Raw genomic sequence first — 25,065 nt, 5'->3', positions numbered from 1 at the left:
CATCATGGTCTGAACTTCCACTGCTACGCTGATGACTCCCAGCTTTACCTCAGCACCTCACGTCCACTCGGCTCCCTCCACCATCTTTGGTTAACTGCCTTCATGCCATTAAAAACTAGGGCCTGACAATATGGATTTTTTGTGGCAGAAGCCTATAAATAAATATTGGGGAATCAAAAATTCCGATAACCGATATATCAGCCGATTAAATTTTTTTTTTTTACATTTTTCATATATAAAAAGACAAAATACCTGCTTTTGATGGCTTAAATATAGTTCCAAAAAAACTTTTTACAAAGATTTAATTAAATTAAATTTTGTTAAATGAAAGGGCAACACCCAGTATTATCTGAGTAACATAAAGAAGTCTCTCTGACAGTGTCAACAAGGGTTACAGCACTAGAATTTCAATATTCCACACCTATGCCAAGGAAAACACTCCATACTCAATAGCATTTTGGATACCACAGGGAAAAATATGATAGAAATAATAGGCATGAAAATATTTTTTAACAATATTTCCATCCATCGTTGTCTTCCAAATAAGGGTTGCGGGGGGCTGGAGCCTATCCCAGCACCTACGGGCGAGAGGCGGGGTTTACCCTGGACAGGTCGCCAGTCTATCACAGGGCCAACATACAGAGACGAACAACCATTCACACTCACATTCATACTTACGGTCAATTTAGAGCATTCAATCAGCCTCATCCCCAAATTGATGTCTTTGGATGGTGGGAAGAAGCTGGAGTACCAGAGAGAACCCACGCAGGAACAGGGAGAACATGGAGACTCACCCAGAAAGATCCCGTGCCTGAGCCGGGAGTCAAACCCGTAACCTTCTCGCTATGAGGCCACAGTGCTAACCACTGCACCACCGTGCAGCCTTTAATCATATTTAAGAATTACATATGACATCAATTATAACACGAGTTAATTAAGCGGTTGACATTAAGGTCTGCGCCTGCGTCAGTCAACGTAATTCAGAGCCCTCTAGTCTTACACATTCGCAGTATGATACAGTCAATATAAACGCTTCTTGCACATGACTGTCTTTGTCAACCTTAAATATCACATTCAGTCATGGTGAAGTATATAGCATGTAGCCTAGCTGATGCTGGGAAAAATAGCTGAAAATGAGTACAAACAAAACAAAACATCTATGATCCAACTCCCCGCTCTCACATCTCACGCCCACAGAGAAAGCAAACTTGAGAGTGCTGATCATAATAATGCTTAATACTTCAATGTTGTTGAAATGTGAGCTTTAGTGACCTCTCGCAAAGTCGGTGTACAGAATGGAGTGTCTATCTTTCAGGTGTTTTGTCAAGTTGCTCGTGCTACTTGACTTTGTTGCCACTGCCTTGTAGCTGTGCTTGCAAACAGGCCTGTTAATACCTACGACTTCCCCTCACTGTTTGCCTCGTGTGCATAATACTTCCATGCTGCGCATTCGGTTTTGACATTTTCGACCAAAATTGGTCGCGAAGGTCCAGCAACAGCACTTGTCATGTTTCGCCAGCTCTGTCCTACACACGTCGAGCTTCTAGTACGAGGAGGAGCAAAGAGGTAGTGCATGTGCGGCGGTGCTGAGTGAGGCTGTGGAACAACTGCGGGCGAAGACGGTGCCGTTGGTATCGATACTTTTGCAAATGAGTGACAATGCTAATAGTACTGAATAATATCTGGGTATCGACACTTTTGACAACCCTCGTGTCAACATTTACAAAGTAATACATTTAAGTAGAATTCACAGTAGGGCTTTTATCGGTGTGAATTACATTGCACAGTGTCTAATTAAGAGGTCAGTAAGTTTGTATCTGTAGGTGAGAGGCAGGTGAATAAACAGCGTCATAAAAGTCTAAAACAGGATTTGTAGTAGGCCTCTCATGTCCTCGCAACATGCAACGTTCCCATTTTCTTAACTCCGGTAATTTATAACTTCCACCAGAAACGCCTTTTCCTCCTCAACGCCACAAATGAAAAATAACAGTCTTCACGCTGCTGAAAACAAATGCAGCACACAAAAGTTTTTGTACGGCGATGAAGCATCATTCTAATTTGCTCCGGTTTTATGTAGTCTGATACCAGCCTGGGTGAGCTTAATATTAGTTTGAGGTATTGTTACGTTGCTGTTACATCATTCATGGTGCCGTGACTGACTCAGTTTAATAGTTTTGCAAGGTAGCTAATATTTATGCGAGGATATCCTGACTTTCTTTAGCTTGCTAACATATTCACACTCGACTGATATTATTACTAGAAGTGAAGCGTGACAGACACAACAAGGCATGTCATGGGAAATGGGTGACTTATTAAGTTATTTTTTTTATTTCACAAAAAGTTGATATAAAATATAAAATTTGGTGGCGGGAGGATGTCGTCTTTGCTGTTTGCGGATGACGTAGTCCTCTTAGCGCCATCGGGCCACGACCTCCAGCTCTTGCTGGGACAGTTTGCAGCCGAATGTGAAGCGGCTGGGATGAGAATCAGCACCTCCAAGTCTGAGGCCATGGTCCTCAGCCGGAAAAGGGTGGTTTGCCCACTCCGGGTCGGGGGGGAAGTCTTACCTCAGGTGGAGGAGTTTAAGTATCTCGGGGTCTTGTTCACGAGTGAGGGTAAAATGGAGCGGGAGATTGACAGGCGGATTGGGGCGGCATCCGCAGTCTTGCGGTTGCTAAACCAGTCTGTTGTGGTGAAGAGGGAGCTTAGCCAAAAGGCGAGGCTCTCGATTTACCGGTCAATCTACGTTCCAATCCTCACCTGTGGTCATGAGCTTTGGGTAATGACCGAAAGAACAAGATCGCGAATACAAGCGGCCGAAATGAGTTTCCTCCGCAGGGTGGCTGGGCTCTCCCTTAGAGATAGGGTGAGAAGCTCAGTCATTCGGGAGGGACTCAGAGTAGAACCGCTGCTCCTCCATGTCGAGAGGAGCCAGTTGAGGTGGTTCGGGCATCTGGTGAGGATTCCTCCTGGGCGCCTCCCTCTTGAGGTTTTCCAGGCATGTCCAACTGGGAGGAGGCCTCGAGGCCGACCCAGGATACGGTGGAGGGATTATATCTCTCGGCTGGCCTGGGAACGCCTCGGGATCCTCCCAGAAGAGCTGGTTGAAGTGGCTGGGGAGAGGGCAGTCTGGGCTTCCTTGCTGAGACTGCTGCCCCCGCGACCCGGACCCACCGGATGAAGCGGAGGACGACGAAGAAGACGAAGAAAAAGTTAATATAAACCTACCATTGAGGCAAACTGCTTGGTTTTAGTATGCGTGCGCTGTTACCTTTTAAGTACTGTACACTTTTTCACTCTCACTTGTGGGGTTGCTGTGGGGCGTGACATGAGAGAAGTCGGAGCGCCCTCTACTGGGTACACAAGGACATAATTTCACAGAAAACATATTAACGGCATTTTATTACTGGAAATAAAAGTGTTAAAATCAAGCAAATACTCCTGGGCTTTGAACTGTTCGGCTTCACGCATTGGGTCACTGGGCGCTCCAGCGGATGCATGACTTGTGATGTGCCTCTCTGTTGTTGGGCTATTGTTTTCAGCCGCCTAGCAAATGCTCTTATCTTGCATCTGTCCACTGTGTCTGAGAACTTATGAGGGGAAGTAGCAGTAACAGAATCATACCTAACATGACTGTGGAGTATCAGGAGTCAGCAGTCTCCCACTGGATGAGGGAGTTCCCTTGTGTGTGTAGGTTGGAGAGTAAGTGTGTGTGAGACAGCAGGTGGTGTATTGTTTCGCTATATTTACTACACAGCACCATACACCACCATTGCATTTCAGGGAATTCGACTGCTCTCTGACTCCAAGCACAAGTGGGATGGGCTTCACAGCAACAAAAAGAGGGGATTTATCAGAAAACAGACTTGGCAGGTGTCATGACAGGTTGAAACTCCTGTCCAGGTAACTGCTCACCAGAGACACATCCTGAGCAGAGAAACACGTGTCCACTTGCGTCCCTGAAGCTGATGATCTTACTCTCCTTCTGAATCACCATTCCATAAGTCAGGCAGCATACTAACTGCTTGGTCAACTGCTACAGAAGCAGTGTAACCAGGGTATAAATGTTCACTTGTGCAGGATCACGTGAAGCTAAGATGCTGTGTTTTTTCATATCTACAAAACAAGCAGGTGGTTTTCCAGAGTCCCCCATCTTGTAGTTACAGCAGCTATGACTTGAAACCAACACCTTCAAGGGCTGGAACAGCTCTACAAACAAATCAGATCTGTTTGATTCACTTGCAGTTCAAGGCAGGCGTGTTTTGTTAGGTACAGGTACCTGCAACAAAGCTTCAAAGCTCATGCTAGTGTTGCCACCTCTCATGTATAAACGTAAAGGTTGCCCTGCAGTCCTTGGGACCCCAACCACAATGGGCCAGAGCTCCAGGGTGCTACACCACTGCTGATAAATCATTCATTTAAATGTGCAAGAAAGAACTTACATTCATAGATAAATTTAAAGTGCTTCATGAACAATGATTAGAGCTGCACCGATTGCATTTTTTTTTGCTGATACTGATTACTGATTATTTTGTTGGTGTGGTGTGGTGTTGGTGTGATTTGTTGATACCAATTTTGTTGATATCAATTTTCAGTTTAAGGGCAAAAAATTGACAGAATATAAAACATAATAAATAAATCTTTCAACAATGGAAACTTTTATTTCCATAATGAGAAAATAATGACTTTCCCCCAAATTGCACTAATTACTGGATCTTTTCTTGACAAGTCTTAGTAATATATATAGATAGATTATATAAAGTGCCTTCCTACAGGAAGAGGAACAATAAACGTCTCCTGAATGTGCGTCTGTATATCAGCTGTGTTTGAGTATCTTTGACTGATAAACAGAAGCAGCTGAGTGCAACAGCAGTGGAGGGCAGGAGAGGCTGCAGGCTGGTTCTGGGCTCAAAAAGAAAACATGTCAGACACAGAATTTTTTGGTCCAAACAGTATTTTAATGTCTTCAGATGTCTGACAGGAGGGGCTCTCTTATGGTAAACAGTTTTTTCTGTCTTCCTCATTGTGTGGTACTTATTTTTCCAGGTGTACCTCTTGTCACATCTTGCAGCACTAAGTAGCTGTGTGTCTTTCAATATACTGTGGTAAACTTCAACACAGTATCTGTCAATGTTAAGAGTGACCAGGAGCTCCATGGAGCATCTGGTTCTGCTGTCAGGCAATTGTTGGCCATTTTGAAAAAGGTCCTTTTGACATAACCAATGGAAGCTGGAATGCTCAGGATGTGGCTGATGATGGACAGAAAGTTAAGCAAGTCACTTGCTTGAAAAATGGACATCCAACTGGATGCTACACCTTTGGACTTTCATCTTCTGAAATTGTGTCTTGAGCCCCTTCAGAGTGGTTTTTGCTATGGTGCATTCATCATTTAGTTCATCCATGTTGACTTTAAGGATGAGGACATTATCAATACCACTGAAGGTAAGTGTGCCATGTAACAGAGAGAAGCCTCGTATGCAATGGCAGTGTTCTGAAATGCTGTGAAGTCTGCCATTGCCATGTTTGCATCCTGTGGACAGAAACGCTGAAGCCTCCCTGTTATCCAGTAGCCATAAAACCGGTTATCTCCAGTCTAAATTCTTCCTTGTGTTGTACATCACTTTGGACAAAAGTGTCTACTAAATGAAATTGTAGAATCCCGTCTCTGCATGAGTTTTTGCTTGAGGTTACAATGATGGAATGACACTCAAGATAGGCAGTTGAATCATTTTCCAATTTCTTTATAGCTCCATCAAAGAGGGAGAGGATGTTCCTGCAAAATAGGTGGTAAACCTCCACAACATCACCTCCTTCCTCAGCTGTGTCTTCACCGAGCCTTGACCAAGCTCTGATCTGTCTGGGACACTCATCCCCCAGGGTGATAAATATGCCCTCAGAGTAGTCCACATCAGCATGAGGTGGGTGATGGCTGGATTTAAGGAAAGCCACATTGTTGTAATGTGTCTCAGAATCTCATGAAACTCCACATGGCAAAGCCGGCAAAAGTCTCTGAGGGATTCTCTTCAAGCAGATGTGGAACAGAAGCCATAAATCATCAGAACAACATTTTCCATATCTACAGGGAGCAGGTCGACAGTATGCTTTACAGTTCTTCAGGGGGGTGAAAACAGAGTTGTAGATTCCATCATTTACCTTCATATTATCTGCACTTGCTGCAGTCATTTATTCTACTGACAAGAACATTTTTTCAAGGGATTGCTGTATGACTCTAAATTGACCATAGGTGTGGCTGTGAGAGTCAGTGGTTGTCCGTCTATATGTGTTGGCCCTACCATGGACTGGCAAACATCTTCCTGTTCCCTATATTTGATGCATTAGTTCATATGGAGAATGGGAGGGGTTTACCTGATGTTGACACATTACGAACATTACCCATTACCTTCAGAGCAAGTATGTCTTTAAGCTGTGCCTTTGTTCCTCCTGGGGACATTTTCTTTCCAATTTTGAAATCATGCAGAATCTTTGATTAAGTTTGCATGTGCTTCACAGTGTGATACAGCTGCATTAACTCAACTGCTGTAACCTACAGCAGGGGAAGTAAAACAACAAATTAACAGTTTGAATTATTTACATGTGCGTGAACACAGGCTGAACTACAATATTGGTCCTTTAACAAATTTATGTACTAAAAAGAAGTCAAACAGTTGAAATAGTAAATTCAGATTAAAGCTGCAAGCAGCGTTGTTAGGGCCTGAGCCCCCGCGCGGCCTACGGCCGCGTCCTTGACACCGGCCCGAATCCAACGGTGTAATCGGCAAATCCCTAGGCCTTGTAGTTTAGGACATACGAGCCTCAGTGCGCTGCACAGTGTGAGAGCAGAGCTGAGAGCCGGCCCTTTAAGAGCCCCTCCCTTCTCTGCTCGCTCTCTGCCATCTCTGTCAGAGTGGAGAGCAGAGGAGGATTTGGCAGTTTAACTGTGAAACACAGTCATAACTCTGCATATATGGGTCAAAAGTGGAATGTAAAGACATCAGTGCGTAGAGTTTTTTCTCAGGAATTCAATGGTGTGCTTTTTGAAGGTGTGAGTGTTTTAATTTAGAAGCGACAAGTGTTTGTTTGAGAGTATGTACGTGAGGGCAGAGAAGCTCCAATTGTGGTTTCCATGACTACAGTAAACAAATCTCTGCCATCTCTGTCAGAGCTGAGAGCAGAGCTGAGAGCAGAGCTGCCAGCTGGCCCATTAAGAACCCCTCCCCCGCTGCACTTTCTTTGATCTGTGCTAGAGTGGAGAGAGTGGAGGATTAAGAGAAATGTAGTGTGTAAAAGCTGAATAACTCGGCCTACGTTGGTGGAAAGTAACACAAAATACCATATTTTTGTAGGGATTTTTGTCAGGAATACAGTGATATGTTTTTAAAAGCTGTGCGATGTATGGTATAGACGTGAGAAGCATTTGTTCGAGAGTATGTACCATGAGAGGACACGGCCTCCCCATTGACTTCCATTGTAAGCGTAAAACGTGTCTCCCCCACTTTGAGGGCTTATAAAATCCAAACCGAGCGCGTAGTATATTAGCCTTTAAAGATTTTTGAAGAGCACAGTTGGGAGAGTAATGTGTGAAAGTTTGGAAGCCCTGGCATTTACGGTTTAGGAGGAGATAGATTTTGTTCGGGGAGTAAAAAAAGTCCTGATTTTGACAGTTTTGTCCAATTTGTGGACATTCTGTTGGAGATAGGTGAGGGGTCAGAGTGTAAGAATTGTTCGTCTTGATGAGACGAGTCCAACGGTGTTGGTCCCATGTCTGTGGGAGTTTTGTGTGAGGAGTTATAGCGCGCGAAATTAAAAAAAATTATCTTTTATTTGTGTGGCTCCCTAGGTGGCGCTATAGACTTTAGTGGCGTTTTTGTTTTTGATTAGTGAATGTTGAGACATACCGAACGATTGTGCCAAATTTCAGCGAATTTCATGCATGTTCAGGGGGTCAAATTAGATTATGCGCGTTATGCGCATTATGCGCATATAGCGCGCACTCATTGAGAGCAAGAACAGTATAATACCAGGTTTTGAATGGGTGTGTATGTGAAAACTGGCTCCGGGCCGTCTGACCCAGTTGCCTCATGGGTGTTGGGGGGGCCTGGGACACTGTTTAGTGTGTGTTTTTAGTGTTTTTAGTGCTGCTAATGTGTTGCTCTGCCGAGCAAACATAATAGGGTCTTCGCCAGAAGTACCTTCTGGCTCAGGCCCTAATTATGCGCGTTATGCGCATTATGCGCATATAGCGCGCACTCATTGAGAGCAAGAACAGTATAATACCAGGTTTTGAATGGGTGTGTATGTGAAAACTGGCTCCGGGCCGTCTGGCCCAGTTGCCTCATGGGTGTTGGGGGGGCCTGGGACACTGTTTAGTGGGTGTTTTTAGTGTTTTTAGTGCTGCTAATGTGTTGCTCTGCCAAGCAAACATAATAGGGTCTTCGCCAGAAGTACCTTCTGGCTCAGGCCCTAATAATAAAAGTCATGTCAAGTAAGTTTTACTTATATAGCGCCAAATCACAACCAAAATGATCTCACAACACTTTACAAGAAGAGCAGGTCTAGTACCACACTCCAATCAATTTGCACCCAACATTTCTCCATCAGCAGCACATCAGGCAACAACAGCGACCACAACCTTCCTTTTAACAGGCAGGAACATTGTGCAGGTCCAGGCTCAGTGGGGACGGCCATCTGCTTTGACTGGTTGGGGGAAAGACAGCAGGAGAGTGGGATGGAGACAAAGACAGATAACAGCGGAAATCAGATATACAGAGGAAAAGAGAGGGAGAGAGTTCAAGAAGAAGAGAAAGGGAAGAGACTGATGGACAGACAGGGATGTGAGCAGGTGGTGCTACAGGTGGCAGCTTGAGGCTCTTCAGGTCTGTAGCCTCCTCTGGCAGCACCTGGGATCTGGGATGTGAGGAGCCCAAAGGGTCGGATGAAGAAGACGAGTTGGTAACACATATGAGTATGATTTATGTATAACACATACAGGAGGACAGAGGAAAGAGAAGCCCAGTGCACCATGGAACATAGCCCGGCAGTCTAAGCCGATAGCAGCATATCTAAGGGCTAGCCTAAGCCAGACCTAACTACAAGCTTTATCAGAAATGAAGGTCTTAAGTCTGCTGGTACACATAGAGAGGGTGTCTGCATCCCGGACTGAAACTGGGAGACTGTTCCACAGGAGGGGAGCCTGATAACTGGGGGCTGTGGCTCCCTTTCTACTTTTAGAAACTCTTGGGACCACAAGTAACCCTGCAGCTGATATCTGTTTTAAGAATTAAACTGGATATAAACTCTGAGAATTCAGATAAGAATTCAGAGTAAGGACCAGGAGGGTGGTTCACAATAATAAATAAAAGCGGCTATAGTGTTTTCCAGGCTGGATGAGACAAACTGAGAATCAGGCTTTCAAATGAACTGAAACTTATTTTGGGTTTGGGACTTATCACTTGACTTCTGTCAAAAATGGCAGCAACTCCACCTCCTTGACCAGAGCCTCAAAGAATTTGAGGATTCACGTGACTCTTATCTTCACACAGCCAGGTTTCAGTGTGACAGAGCAAGTCAATGAAATTTTCAGATATTTAATCATTTACTAAAACAGTTTTTGGCACCAGAGATCTGATATCTAATAGTCTCCATCTAATTTTCATATACTTTGAAATAATTTGGTGGACGTGTTAATTTTGATTATGTTTTTCTTATTGACTCCTCTACAATAGAATTAGAGTGAATAAACTGACATAATCGGTAGACAGACACAGTCTCTGTGAGGTTTAGGTGGGTAACTGCCCGAGTGGACACGCAGAGAAGCGTGTAAGACGTCAGCTTTGCCTCCAGGTCTGAACTCTGGGTTGTCAGGGTTTTGGTTCTATCATAAACTGGGCCATATTTGAAATGAGAGCAGCTCCATCCAACGTAGGATGAATGCAGACCAGGTCTCCCCCAGAAAGTTTTATGAAGCCCACTTGGTTTACTGGACACCACCTCAATAGTCAGGGGTTAAATAATGACATGCGGCTAAACATATCGTCACTGGTCTGATTAGGCAGGGGTCAAGAAAACACTACGGAGTTTGACATTGCCTTTGCAAATGTACACACCAACTCGTCATTTATTTTGTGACCTCTGACTGGCATAGTCGAATGTCATTACCACCAATGTGAAAAGCAAATTTATCATATTTACGTTTACTTTTCGCCAGCAGTTTTAGATTTGACTTGACGTCGCCCGCTCTTGCCCCTGGAATACATTTGACTGTGGTCGCTGGTGTCGCTAATTTCACATTTCTCAGAATGGAACTTCCAATTTCCAGTCGTCTTCTCAGCGGGTGTGTCGCTGAGTGGGGAGAACCTATTCAAAACATCAACCGGTGGTTGGTCACTGACAGTAGGCTTCTGCTTAGGACCATGCTTCCTTTAGACAGTCACTCAGCTGCCCTGATTCAGCCAGGGGAACGCTAGTGGGGGCTAAGCTAGAAGCTAAGCTAGGAGGTCCGCACCAGCTAATGGGGGCTAGCTAGCTCTAGTGACTAATTGTTTGGATCCATCAGTGTGGAGCCACCGCAGGTCCAATTCAACCTTGCCAAGCCTCACCTCCAGCACTACAAACAAACTACATTTAACACACTTATCAGCATCATTACAGGAGGCAGAGGAGTAACTAAACATATGGCAAACTGAGTCGGAGAGAGGAGAGCGAAAGAGAGAAGCCATCGCTAGCTCAAAGTGGAGAAAGACATTCGCTACAAGACAGATGGTCTTATAAACTTCGGCCAAATAATGCAATTATGTATGTAGGTTTGGCAGGTTATTAATCAGCTTAATAAGGAATTAGCAGGGCTGATCAAACTTTAGCTGGCGCAAAAAAGCAAGGCACTATGTTCAGCAACACGCAGTAACAGGGAGTGACATCACACGCTTACAGCAACACAGGAAAAGTGGAAGCAAGCTGCAAGCCCTACAACTGTAGTGACAATCAAAACACCTCAAATCAAAATCAAATTAAAAAGGCATTTTATTGTTAAAATTTTATATAACTAATCAATATGGGACAGTGTGCTTCTTAAATATAAAACTAACACTAGGCATTGGACAGTAGGAAAATGTATTGTTTTTATTATGTTTGACATAATTGTGATCATACAATCCCCATAGTTCTAATTATATTATCAAAATTTCATTGGAACATACTGATCTCATTTCAAAGTGGAATTTAACTTTTATCATAAAACAATTATTTTATTTACATTACAAACAGGACACATTCATGATTATCATGACAGCTCATGATGATCAAGTTATTGAGAATGCTTTTATAATCAAAAAAAGCTACAAAAAAAAACAACACACAATAGGCCCATCCCCAAAAAACACTTAAAATTATAAAAGGTACAATGCTATTTTCCATGTTGATTGAGAATATAACATCAGTTCTTTTCCTCCAATGGAAACATAGGCAGCCTTGAAGCCTGCAAAGTTGACAAACGGTAAAAGACTCATAATTCATGGGTAGCACAGCGATTCCTGGTATCACACAAAAAGATTTTAGTAGGCGTTATCGCCGTATTGGTCTTGGGCAGAGATGGAGTGACGATCTGTGGTGAAGACAAGCCGATGTATAGTAGGGTGGTTTCTTTGCGCAATGGGTGTGAGATGAAATTACAGTAAAAATGGGACATTGAATTGTCAAATCCAGGATGATTCCATTTTTTAAGGGATGCATGGTAACCCAAGCTCACACTAATGTTACAAGCCGGCTCAAGCTTGAATCAAAAGATGAAGCTCACACAGAAGGCAAGTTAACCCTTTATTGGCCATGTATTTGGGCATCCAAACATAACATCAAGAGGTGTTGAAGTCAGTAGCATCAGTGGTGTCTGGAGTGTGTGGATGAGTGTATATGTGCATAAATCAAAAAAAGGTTAAAGGGACGAGAGCTGAAGGGATCCAGGCAGCAGCATGGTGGCAGAGACCGCGTGAGCTGAGGTCGGCAGCCATCTTTAAAGGCAGGTGAGCCAATCTGCACAGGTGTGCTGCTTTTCCCCTGACGACCCTCCACCTACAGGCACTCAGAAAAAAAGAGACCAGACAGGGTGACAACCATGGTCATCACAACCCCCCCATAAAAACAGGGTGTGATCCTTGACCAAGCCTATAATGGGAACTCCAACAAATATAGTAGCAAAATCCCCTTCAATAGAGAAAACCAAAGCATCTTACCCAGGCGCTAAGGCTACACAGCTACCTCTGCCCAATTTCTGCTAACCCACTCTGACTCGGCAACTGGGCACCTGAGAAGCATATTTAAGAGGCAGGAGAGAGAAGCAGTGGAAGACAGGGAGACGGGAACCAAAACCACGCTAAGGTGTCGCTCTTGACAGTGCATCAGCAACAACATTGTCAGACCCTTTCAGGTGCCAGATGTCTAGATACGTCACAGAAAGGCTGTAAGAACAGGCACCACCTCATCAGCCGCTGGTTAGGATTCTGTAAGGAATGCAGAAACGTTAGAGGACTGTAGTCAGTATACACCACTAGAGGCCTACACCCACTACCAATGTATACCTCAAAGTGCTGTAAGGCCCAAATTAATGCAAGTGCCTCTTTCTCAACTATCGAGTAGTTCAACTGAGAGGAGTTAAACTTGCGTGAGAAATAACAGACCGGCCTCTCAGTACCACACACAGCCTGCTGCAATAACACGGCACCAGCACCTGTATTACTAGCATCCACCTGGAGCTGAAATGGCTCATCAAGACGGGGAGCTGCAAGCATTGGAGTACAAGATAGGAGCGCTTTAACCCCATCAAAAGCTCTCTGACATCTATCTGACCACTGAAATGTCACCTTTGGGCTCACCAGGTCAGTTAATGGAGCAGCTACTGCTGAGAAGTTCTCACAGAACCCTCGATAGTAACCAACCATTCCCAGAAACCTAGCAAGCTCCTTCTTAGTAGTGGGAGGAGGAAACCTCAACAGCCTCCACTTTTGCCTGTACAGGCCGCACAAGGTAAGGTAAGGTAAGGTAATTTTATTTGTATAGCCCGTTTTCACAAACAGTTTGTCTCAAAGGGCTTCACATGGCATCATAACAACATCCTCTGCCCTTAGACCCTCACATCGACTGAGGAAAAACTCCATAGAAAACCCTTTTAACAGGGAAAAATCTGAGAAACCTCAGGGTGAGCAACAGAGGAGGGATCCCTCACCCAGGACGGACAGACGTGCAGTAGATGTTGTTACAGACAAGAAAACAGTTTACAATACAAAATGTGGGAAACACGGAAATGTTAATAACAGCTGAAGAAGGAAGCTTCTGGTAGGGGAGGCAGGGAGAGCAAGCCAGCTTGATGGGGGACTGGATGGCAGACTGGTTCATGGAAGACTAATTCTGGTGCTATCATTAGGCACAAGACAAGACAAGCAGAAATGTGTCCGTTGAATATGACCAGTGACAGCGACTGTGACTGCCCAACCACCTTACCCAGGTATGTCACAGTGGCCTTGGTGAACTCACACTTTGCCAAGTTCACTGTGAGGTTTGCCCAGGACAGACGATCGAACAGGGCCTGAACATGCTGCACATGCTCTGGCCAAGTGTTACTGTACACCACCACATCATCTAAATACACAGCACACCCTTTAAGTCCAGAAACCACCCTGTTCATTAGGCGCTGGAATGTGGCAGGGGCATTCCTTAACCCAAAAGGCATCACCGTGTATGAATACAACCCAGAAGATGTGAAACACAAAGCAATCTCTCGAGCCCGTGGAGTCAGGGGTACCTGCCAGTAACCTTTAAGGAGATCAAATTTACTTACAAACTTGGCTGAACCCACCTGATCAACGCAATCCTCCATCCGAGGAAGGGGATAGCTATCTGGCTTAGTTATGGCATTCACCTTCCTAAAATCAGTACAAGGCCTAAAGGTGCCATCTGGCTTTGCAACCAACAAACATAGAATAGGACGGTTCAGCAATACCTGCTTCCAACATATCTGACCTCTGACTCCAGCTGCTCACGTTTTTCAGGTGAGGCTCTATAGAAGCGTTGCTTTACAGGGGCAGCATCTCCCACCTCAACGTCATGCTCCACCAAGTCTGTTCGTGAAGGAACATCTGAAAAAAGGGAAGTATATGACCTGATCAAAGAACACATCTCAGTTCACTCAGATGGTGGCATTGACCCAACAACAACTCAAGCTTATTCAGAGACTCTGAATTCTTCAACCGCCCTTGTATCATACAGTCAGTGACCTCAAGCTCCTCAACCCTGGCTTCTTTGAGTCCCAGTGACCCAAGGAGGCGCTGCCACAGCCACTGAGGTTACCCCTACTCCCAATTCTGCAGGACAAGAGCGAGAAAAATAGGGCTTTAACAGGTTTATGTGGCACAGCTGACTAGCCTTCCCCCTATCTGGGGTGGCTATGACATAATTCTACTCTGTCATCCGCCGGACCACCAAATAGGGACCCACAAACTTAGCCTGAAAAGGGGAGTTCACCAGAAGCAGCAAGGCTAACACTTGATCACCTGGGGAAAAAACATGTGCTTCAGTACGCCGATCATATAACCCCTCCATCTTCTTTTGAGGAGCTCCCAACTTCTCTTTCGCCATCCTCACAGCTTCAAAGAGCCGCTTTTTAAAACCATTAACATAGTCCACCAGCCTAACTGGAGGGTAAGGTACCTGCCATTCCTCCTGCAGTACCGCTAATGGGCCTCTAACATGGTGTCCGAAAACCAAGTCATTTGGGCTGAAACCTGTACTGGAATGAACCACCTCCCCGGCAGCCAGTAATAACCAAAGTAACCCCTCCTAGGACCGCAACAATGATTTCAGGGTTTGATGAAACCTCTCAAGAGCTCCCTGGCTCTGAGGATGATAGGCACTAGAGGTGGAATGTTTCACATGGAGTCGTTTCAAAATCTCTGCCATCACCTGTGAAGTGAAATTTGTACCCCGGTCTGACTGAATAACCTTAGGAATACAAGAGACTGAGATAAACTGACTCAAAGCCTTCACCACCAATTTAGTCGTTATATTACGCAGGGGATATGCAGCTGGATACCGCGTCATCTGGCACATCACGGTCAGCAGGAAAGAGCTCCCAGATTTAGACTTGGGCAAAGGGCCAACGCAGTCTATCGGCAGGTGCTCAAACGGGGCGGACACTGCAGGAATAGGAGACAAATGAAACAGGTTTAATGGTTTGGTTTACCTGTAAACTGACAAGTGTGACAAGTCTTAATGTATGCAGCGATATCCCTCTTCAGCCGAGGCCAGTAAAAATACTTCAGCACCCGGTTGTATGCTTTTTGCACTTCCAAATGCCCTGCAACATCATCATGAGCTGTTTGCAAAACATTTCCTCTCAGTTTGGCTGGTACTACAATCTGGAATATTGGCTCTCCAGCAAAACTCTCACCTTGAGGCAACCATTTCCTTACCAATACCCCCTCTTGTAGGAAATACCCATGGGCTGCACTGGTCATTTCACTGGCAGGGCGAACTTGAGATTGGAGCTCCTGCAATGAAAGATCTTCTCGCTGCTGCTCTACCAACTCACGGCAAGAGACAAAGTGGAAAAACAGAAAGCGAAACAACCTCCCCTGACTCAGCTTTGGCCTCCTGTGGCACCAGTACTTTCCCGGTCTGGGCTTGAGTGACTGCACAGAATGGGAACACCCCAGTGAGCTTCTGCTCGGGGTCAGCCAGCTCTCGCACTACAGGCTTAGAAGTAACCACAGGTGATGGAGACAGACCATACTCTGCTACCAGCTAAATCATTCCCCAAAACTCCTGGTACCGGCAATTCAGGCCTGACGCCCATGGCAACTTCACCCTGCACTAAAGAACAGTGCAACATCAGCCGATGAAGAGGAGCAGACGACACTTTGATACCCATCCCCCGAAATAGCACAGAACTCCCTGTGTCCGTTTCTGAAGAAAATGGGAGAACAGACTCCACAATGTCTGACTCCAGCGCCCAGGTGTCTCTCAAAATCTTGACCGGCACTTTCCTGTCACTGCCAGGCAAAGACACATGACCTTCACAAACGTAAGGTGCATAACCTGGATCACAGTCCTCTCAACTCAGGCAGGCCGGAGGGTGTAACTCGGGCTGATCTGGGCCTGAGTCAGAAACTGCCACAGCAGCTGGCTTAGGGGCAGTATGCAACGTCACAGCAGCTATAACCTCATCCCTAACTACCGGATGGACAGAAACGGCAAGAGCAACCGACTTAGGACCCCGACTATATCGGAATGACTTGTTTTTAGCTTTCAGTACTGGACACTCATTTTTCCAGTGATCTTTCCCCAAACAAAAGTTACAAGTCCGGTTTGTCTCCTTACCACGCCAGCCTAGTGAGGGCCTAAACACTGGGCTCTCCACCTCGACCCCCCTGACTGGGCGGCCGGTAGAGAAGTCCTCTCTACGCACCCAGTCACTCTTCCCCCCTGCATGCATTCTATGAGTTAAGGTGTACTCATCAGCTAACCCTGCCGCCTCTGTCACCTCACTAACCTGATGCTCGTTCAGGTAGGTGGTAACACGTTCAGGAAGGATATTTTTGAACTGCTCCAAGAGAACAAGTTCTCTCAACTTCTCTAGGCTTTCTGCTTCTGAAGCTGAAACCCACCGATCAAACTGCACAGTCAGCTCACGAACCAATTCTACATACGTCTGCCCTTCTGACTTCCTTAACCTCCTAAACTGCTGTCGGTACGCCTCCGGCACCAGTTCATAAGCTTTCAACACAGCAGACTTAACTTTGCGATAGTCCTGACTGTCAGCTCCACTTGGCACAGAGCAAGCTTGCTGAGCTTTACCAGTAAATACACTGTAAAAGCAATGTCTTCTCTGAATCAGACCACTGCCGTGACTGACTGAGCCGCTCAAACAGGCAAAAAAAAGTATCCACATCCTTCTCACTGAATCTAGGTAGCAACCTCAAGTTATAAGCTACATCAAATGTGGCTGGGGAACCCCCAGGAGACACTGGAGAAAACTTACCATCCCTAACAAGATCTAACCTGTAACGCTCCTGCTGCAATTCAGCTTCACGCAACTTTGCAGTCACCTTCAGCTTTTCAAGCTCTAACTCTAGCTCCCTAGCACGCTCACTCTGTAACAGCAAGATTTCTTTCCTCTGTTCAAAGGTCAGCGCACCAAAGTCAGACAAAAGAAAACTTACACCCCCAGATGACACAGGACCAACAGCTGCTCCCCCTGTGGCCTTATCACTGACTGTTTCTTGACTAGAGTCTGCTTGGCCTTGCAAAATCTGAGACTGCTCTAGCTGGTCTGTTAAAGTTGCTATGAGAAACTCCTTCTGATCCTGCTTGGAAAGATCTATCCTATAATGGAAGCTCACACAGAAGGTAAGTTAACCCTTTATTGGCCATGTATTTGGGCATCCAAACATAACATCAAGAGGTGTTGAAGTCAGTAGCATCAGTGGTGTCTGGAGTGTGTGGACGAGTGTATATGTGCATAAATCAAAAAAGGTTAAAGGGACGAGAGCTGAAGGGACCCAGGCAGCAGCATGGTGGCAGAGACCGCATGAGCTGAGGTCGGCAGCCATCTTTAAAGGCAGGTGAGCCAATCTGCACAGGTGTGCTGCTTTTCCCCTGACGACCCTCCACCTACAGGCACTTAGAAAAAAAGAGACCAGGCAGGGTGACAACCAGGGTCATCACACTAATTATATGAAGGCAGAGGGGTGAAGTCTACAGAGCAGCTGGCAATCAGTCTTCGACATGACAAGCAAATGAGTTTAAGTCCAGTTAGAACACAGGTGTCAAACTGATCCAGTAAAGGGCCGTGTGGCTGCAGGTTTTCATTCCAACCAAGCAAAAGCAACACCTGAATCTACTTAAATCAATCAAGCTGTGTCCACATGGCTCATTGGTTGGACCAGGTGTTGCTTTTGCTTGGTTGGAATGAAAACCTGCAGCCACACGGCCCTTTACTGGGTCAGTTTGACACCCCTGAGTTAGAAGATCCAGCAGCATTACTTCAGCTCGGCAGCTGCTGCTGAGCAGAAGCCCTGGGCAGTTTGTTCCTGGTGTATCTGGGGTCGTGACATCCTACTACAGCAGCCTTTGACTCAGATTGATCCACTGCCTTAATGTCTCCTCTCAGATGCCGCTGACATAATTCAACCAGCTAATTACGCCCTATCATGTGTTGTGATGGGACTTTCTTGGGTTAAAGACGGTTTACTGGCGTGTGTCAATTACCAATAGTGGGTAAATTTGATGTGAAACTGAATTTGTAAAAGTTTGAGAGAGGGATGTCTTGTAAGCTTGTTTTTACTGTCAATACAGTGTCTTGTTAGCAACATTCAAAATCTTGTCCAAACTAGTTTCTTTCTTTTTTAAACCTTATGTGGCTGATAAACAAACTGCCTCATTCTTCCTTCACGTCTGAGAATGACGATTTTTAAAATACTGTAAATGATGGATTACTAGGCTATTTGTTTTCTGTTGATATATAGGAACTTTCAAATGAAAAAAAAAACCCTGACTGCTCTGATGTTCTTTGTCAACCATTGTTGTGGAATTTGAGTGAGTTTGTAATCTAGTAGCAGAGATCTAAGAGGCAGACAAAGCAGCAGCGCCCAGACGGCAGCCAACATTAGAGAACTGTCTATCACCTCTGTCACAAATTTGCTTCAGCATCATTCTGATGAGCACAAGTACATCAGAGACACTGTCACTGTCCTCCATGCTGCTGCTACTACCGTTGAAAATATACACAGATTATGTTTAAGCTAATGTTACGAGTTTCAACATGTGTAACTGGAGGAACAAATGATTTTTGCTCAGATCCACTGCTCTCAACTCTCCTGAACAACAGAATCATGAATTCTCGTACTGAGGGAAGAGGGAAGTGTCTCCCACCCTGGGCACCGTGGTGCAATGCTACCAGCACTTTGGTTCTGCTTTTCTTTTCTTTTTTTCCCCCTCCTACATTGACATTGTTCTTCACAATAAATATTGAAATTACATGAAGCATCTGTCTGGTTATTACGGCCATTAATAAAGTAATGTTTAAAATAACAAAAATGTAAATAAAAGATTTAGACCAGAGATAAACAAAAAGTAACCAAGTATTCTGAAACTACAGTGTATCACACTAAGATACTTCACTCTGCTGCAGTATGAACACCTTTCACTTCTTTCCACTGTAGTGACTGTCTTTGTGATGTCAAACATGTCAATGCTGAGAAAGAGAAATCAAATTTACAACTGAATTAATGTTCTGGCACATTTATCTTTTATTTTTCTAGACTGTTACTAGCCTGTTAATTATTGTGTTCATTAATTTAACTATGAACATATCCATTCATTATTGTATTGTGTGATTCAGCTGTCCTTTCTGTGGGATACTTGTTGTATCTAATTTTTTTGTTTTTTTCCCCCTGCTATTAGTTCTACCAGCTGCTATTACAAAACACACACACACACACACACACAGAACAACTGCTCTCGGTTAAAGATCGGCCAGTTACATTCATGGATGATTGGAATACTAAAATAATCAATAGTTGCAGGCCTCTTGGACACACCATCAGACTTGATAAGACAAAAGGGCACTGCAGTGTTATTGTCTGAAAGTGTAAAGGTGTGGTGTGACCCAGGAAATGATCGATAGGGCACCAGAGTCCACTCCGTCCTGATCCCACCGATTCAAAACAGCAGATTTTTGTTTGCCAGAAGTAGAGAAAAGGGATGTGATATATGAGATACCATGCAGATCATGTGATAAAACATACATAGGAGAGACAGCAAGGACATTGAAACAAAAGAAAAAATGAACATCAAAAAGAATGTGAAAAAGAAACAGCGGAACAACTCACGAGAACACAAAAAGAAAAGGCAGAACAGGAAAACTTAAAATCAGCCATATCGGACCATTGCAGGAGGAACAACTGCATCATGGATTGGGACAGTGCAAGGATTGTTGTATCAGAGAGCAATAAATACAAACGTTGGATCAGGGAGGCTATTGAGATCGGAAAGCGCGCCTGTGACACAATCAACGAGGACAAGTGGGCATACATGCTCTCCAACACCTGGGATTCCCTGCTCCAGAGACCAACACCTGGCCATCCCAGCAGATCTGACCGTCACGCCTCAAAAAAAAAAAAAGCTGATAACGAATCAGATGATGTTTTCTGAAGAAGGTGGCAACTTGATAACTGAAACATGTTCGAGGTATCTTTGCGTCATCCTACTGCTTTGTCTGGAGAAAAGAAAAAATCCCTCATGTGGTAGCATGTGTTTAAGGTGTTGCATCATTCTGTAACATGTGCCTACCTCTTTTCCATGTGTTGCATCTTGCTGTTACATGGGATCACTTGTGTTGCATCACACTGTAACATGGATCCCCTCTGTGCCAGTTGTTGCATCATGCTGTAACATGTGATCACATGCATTGCAAGAGTTGCATCATGCTGTAACATATGATAGCATGCATTGCATGTGTAACATCATGCAGTTCCATGAGATCACTTGTGTTCCAGGTACATCACGTTGTAAAGTGTGCTCCTCCTTGTTACAGGTCACATAACAAGGCTTCCTCATTGGCTGTGACTATAAATCAATGATTTCATCAGCGCAGCATGGTGAAATGGCCTTAATACAATACTCATATGCATGCTTCTGTTTCTGGAGAACCATTTTTGAAATTGAGTATGTTGCAGCTCCTCTTAAAAAAACAAAGCAAAACAGTCCAAAAACCAGGTTTAAAAGAAAGATTGGTAACTTTAGGAAGTGGGTCACAGGTGGATCACTTGTATTCATGGCATCCAGCTGGACAGTCTAGCTCAGGGGTGGGGAACCATGTGCCATGGAGAGCCGTGTGTAAGCAGGTTTTTCCTTCAACCAACCAAACACTTTAATAGGTGATTCCACTGATTAACACACCTTCAGCCACAGAAGAGTGTTAATCAGTGGAATCACCTGTTAAATGTTTGGTTGGAAGGAAAACCTGCATACACACGGCCCTCCATGGCACATGGTTCCCTACCCCTGGTCTAGCTGATGAGGTCAATCATGGGCATGGAGATGGCCACAGACCTGTTTTCTCATAGTGTAGTGTGTCTCTGTTCCTCTCTGCACCAGTCTGTCACAATCTGATGTTTCTATTCAAATCATGTTCCAGTAGTGCAATACTATGCTCTCTCTAACGTGAACAGAATGGAAGGAACCAGCATCCTGTTTTCTACAACCCCAATCAACAAAGGATTCTCTTGGTTTTGACTTAAATATCTGATGTCCCACAGCATCAAAGCTATTAAGGCAGAACCCTGTAAATAATCTCAGTCGTCCTGCCTGTCATCTCAAAGCCCCGTCTGTCCTTTTAACAATCATCTCAGGTCCTGGCACATCACTTCCTGGAGGTCCAGCTCAGCTCAGCTGACCAAGGGATGAGATGAACAAGTCAAAAACAGACAGCAGGTTCTTGCATCTCCAGCCAAATGAAACAGAAGCTGTCAAGTGAGTCAGTCCTCAAGACTGATTTAACTGATGGACCTACAAGACATCAGACCGTTACATTTTTAGAAGGGAATCTGACACGATCCGATCATATTCAGAAAAAAACAAAAACATCACACGGACAAAAGGAGAGTGTGGGTGGGTATCAGCAGGTGACAACCGAACCCTGACGGTTGTTGGGCAGCAGCAGTGTCTCCTTACCTGGCTGGCTTTGTGGAACTGTTTCTTCAGCCCGGCCACAGACATACTCTCACCGGACACGCGTCACCTCTTTAGAAATTAACGGCCTGATTAGACCCAGAATAAACCTAGAATCAACCTCAGCTATTAGAGCACCGAGCGAATCCACACCCCCGCGGCCATCAGTCGGTCAGGGTGCCTAGGTCCATATCCAGACCGCTGCAGGAGTCGAGTCAAGCTGGGACCGCTGAACCCCACCACGTCTACCGGAACTAGCTTCATTGTTGAGTTTGTGCTGTTTCTTACAGTTAGTCACACTAAGCTTGACGTCACTGAGGGACGCGTCCACTCACTTCCAAGTGTGTGCCGTGTTGAGTGGTCAAGAGAAAGTTTATCAGACAGGCTGAAACGTGTCACTCACATTTTAATTTGAAAGTAACAAGCGGAGAAAGTATTTACGTGGCTAAGTGGCTTGAGCGGCGACTCCTGGACCTAGTGACGTCACCACTATTGCCTGACAAGCAGCTGAGGGAAATGTCTTCTTGGAACCACATAAAAGCGAAACACCCCTGCATCTGTCTTGAAAACACATGAATGACTTTTCACCATGATGTCAGCACGTAGCTCCTTATTTACCTCCACACAAGCGCAGCAGCTGTAACGTGGGAGAGGCTGCAGCGCCCCCATTGGGCAGACACACAGCTACACAACCCCCTAAAATACACACAGCCACACTCACTCACGTACATAACCACATAAAAACACAAACTCAAAACCACAGGCCCCCACATACAAACACATACACAGACAAAAAAACCACAGGCCCCCATCGGAGAGACACACAAACACAAAACCCACCCCCCACACAACTAAATAACTGCCATGATCACACACACAACCACACAACCTCCCCCCACACATTCTAAAAAACAAACCACACACACACACAACCCCAACACATGCACACTAAGACACACAACATGCAACCCCCACACACTCACACTCAGACACTCAACCACACAACCCCCAACACAAACTCACATGACCACAACCCCCCAAAACACACGCACACACACACACACACACACACACACCTAAACAACTTCCCCATAAAACCACATAACACACACGCACACACTCACACTAAGACACACAACCACACAACTAAAAAAGAAAACTATGAATCCAAGGAAACAAGCACCTTGGTATAATTCTGAAACCTGACAGCTTACAAAAAACTCAAAAACTGGAGAGGATATGGTGCTCCTTCACACAGGAGGAGTCACATATAGTCTGGCAAGAGAGCCTTAAAAGCTGTAAAAAAAGCCCTTTGAGGAACTAGAGCTTCCTACTACTCAGCATTAATAAAGGAAAATAAGAACAACCCCAGGTTCCTCTTCAATATTAGACTTTAACAGGTCTGGGCAGAACCATCACTTGGTCTGGACTCAGACCGCGCTCCATCATTTGGCAATAAGTGCTTTAGAGGAAGACATTGTTGTCAGGGCCTACAACTGCCTCTAAGGTTTCTGAGGTTATAGGTGCAATGTTGTCAGCTGATGGCAAGAGGAGAAGAATTTTCTCTCTAATAAGTAGAATTTTGTCATTGAAAAAGTTCATGAGGTCATTGCTACACAGGGAAACAGGAATACTTGGCTCAAAAGAGCTGTGGCTCTCTATCACTCTGGCTACTGTGCTGAAGAGGAACCTGGGGTTGCTCTTGTGTTCCTCTATTAGTGCTGAGTAGTAGCCAGCTCGAGTTCCTCAAAGGGCTTTGTTATAGTTTTTAAGGCTACCTTGCCAGAATATATGTGACTCCTCCAGTGTGAAGGAGCACCATCTCCTCTCCAGTTTTTGAGTTTTTTTGTTTAAGCTGTCGGGTTTCAGAATTGCACCAAGGTGCTTGTTTCCTTGGATTCATAGTTTTCTTTTTTGACAGGGCAATAGAGTCCAAAGTTGTTCCTAAGTTTCCTGCAGCACTATCGATAAAATTATATATTTGGGAGGGACTAATGTTGACAACAGTGTCCTCTGTTACAATGGGACATGACACTGAATTTAGCGCCAATAGAACGCACGTCCTTAAATCTAGCTACGGCCTGATCGACAAATATCTGGAAACTACTGGAAACACACAACCACACAACTAAACAACCCCCCCCCCCACACACTCACTTACACAACCATACAACCCCCCACACAGCAACACATACAACCACATCCTCCCACACACACAACCACATCCTCCCACACACATTCACACAAGAAAACACACAATCAGTCCCATGCACACTCACAATCACATAACCACACAACTACTTCCACACTCGCTCAGAAATACACTTACACATTCACTGTGCACACAGTCACTAAATGACACTCACACACACAATCACTAAATGAGCCACACACATACAAACATTTACACACAACCACTAAATGACACATACAAACAATCACACACACTCCCACAACCCTCTCTGTCTATTGTGTTATACTGTTTGTGTCGAGTGTTCTTGGTGTCTTGTGGAGCTGCTAAAACGGACTTTCGCAGTTAATGTTGGTGACCATGTGACAGGACCAGGCTCAGACACAGGACACAGATGCAGGGTTCATGATGATCTAAGCAGAGAAATTAAAGGGCTTTGAAAATTAAACTAATCTAATCAGAGCTATGAAACAAATACAAAATGAAAATCGCTCAGATCAAGGAGGAAAACACAAAAGCTATCAAATATTATCAATAAATAAAAATCACTCCAACCGTGGAGGAAAAAAGACAGAATGAAGGAAACTCAAAAGCACTCCTGAAAACTGGAGGCTGAGGACTATGAAAGTTAATCAATGAAAAATCACTCCAAGCGGAGGAAAGTAAAAGGGCTGTAAACGAAACTACTAACCCTGGTCTAAGGTATAAAACTTACATCCTAAAACTCTCTCAGAGGGATGCAAACAGAAAACAACAGGCACCACTGCGTAACTTGATCAAGGCTGTGGCAGGGCTTTGACTCCCTGGCAAGGGTGAACGCACAAAGACGAAACACACTGGCAGCAGACAATGGGAGACAAAGACTATTTAAACACAAGGTAAGGGGACACAGGTGGAAACAATCAGGGCGGGGCAGACAATCAGACTGGCACAGGAGGAAGGGCAAGTGACCTGAAATGAGAGGAGAGTCAATATTTCACAATAAGACAGGAAGTGACAAGACAAATAACCACCACCTCACCGTGGTGTGACACAATGTTGTCAGGGACAATAAAAGATTCAACCTTCAACCAAACACACGCATATAACCACAAAACTAAACAACCCACCTCACACACATGTAGACACATACATGACCAAACAACCCCCACACACTAACACCC

General features: G+C 44.8%; 1 protein-coding gene across 5 annotated transcripts in view; it reads right to left on the bottom strand.

Moving 5' to 3' along the window:
- sh3gl3a (SH3-domain GRB2-like 3a) overlaps positions 1-22,254 on the bottom strand; it is a 44,258-nt gene extending 22,004 nt beyond the window's left edge. The window contains exons 1-2 of one of the 5 annotated variants that reach the window (XM_086222159.1): positions 22,153-22,254; positions 21,715-22,045 (exon numbers count right to left, since the gene is read on the bottom strand). In XM_086222159.1, the coding sequence (XP_086078285.1) occupies positions 21,715-21,759 (45 nt within the window). In that variant the 5' untranslated portion in view covers positions 21,760-22,045; positions 22,153-22,254. Of the gene's footprint in view, positions 1-13,984; positions 14,121-21,714 lie in introns of all 5 variants that reach the window. The other 4 variants (XM_086222180.1, XM_086222191.1, XM_086222150.1 and 1 more) reach the window with 4 other exon arrangements.
- Positions 22,255-25,065: the final 2,811 nt, after the last annotated feature.

Source organism: Aulostomus chinensis, chromosome 2 (assembly GCF_037954235.1).
Source record: "Aulostomus chinensis isolate RoL2024-O1b breed Wild chromosome 2, RoL_Achi_v1.0, whole genome shotgun sequence".
In the NCBI taxonomy this organism is placed as follows: Eukaryota; Metazoa; Chordata; class Actinopteri; order Syngnathiformes; family Aulostomidae; genus Aulostomus; species Aulostomus chinensis.
This window is presented reverse-complemented; position numbering and strand designations above follow the sequence as displayed.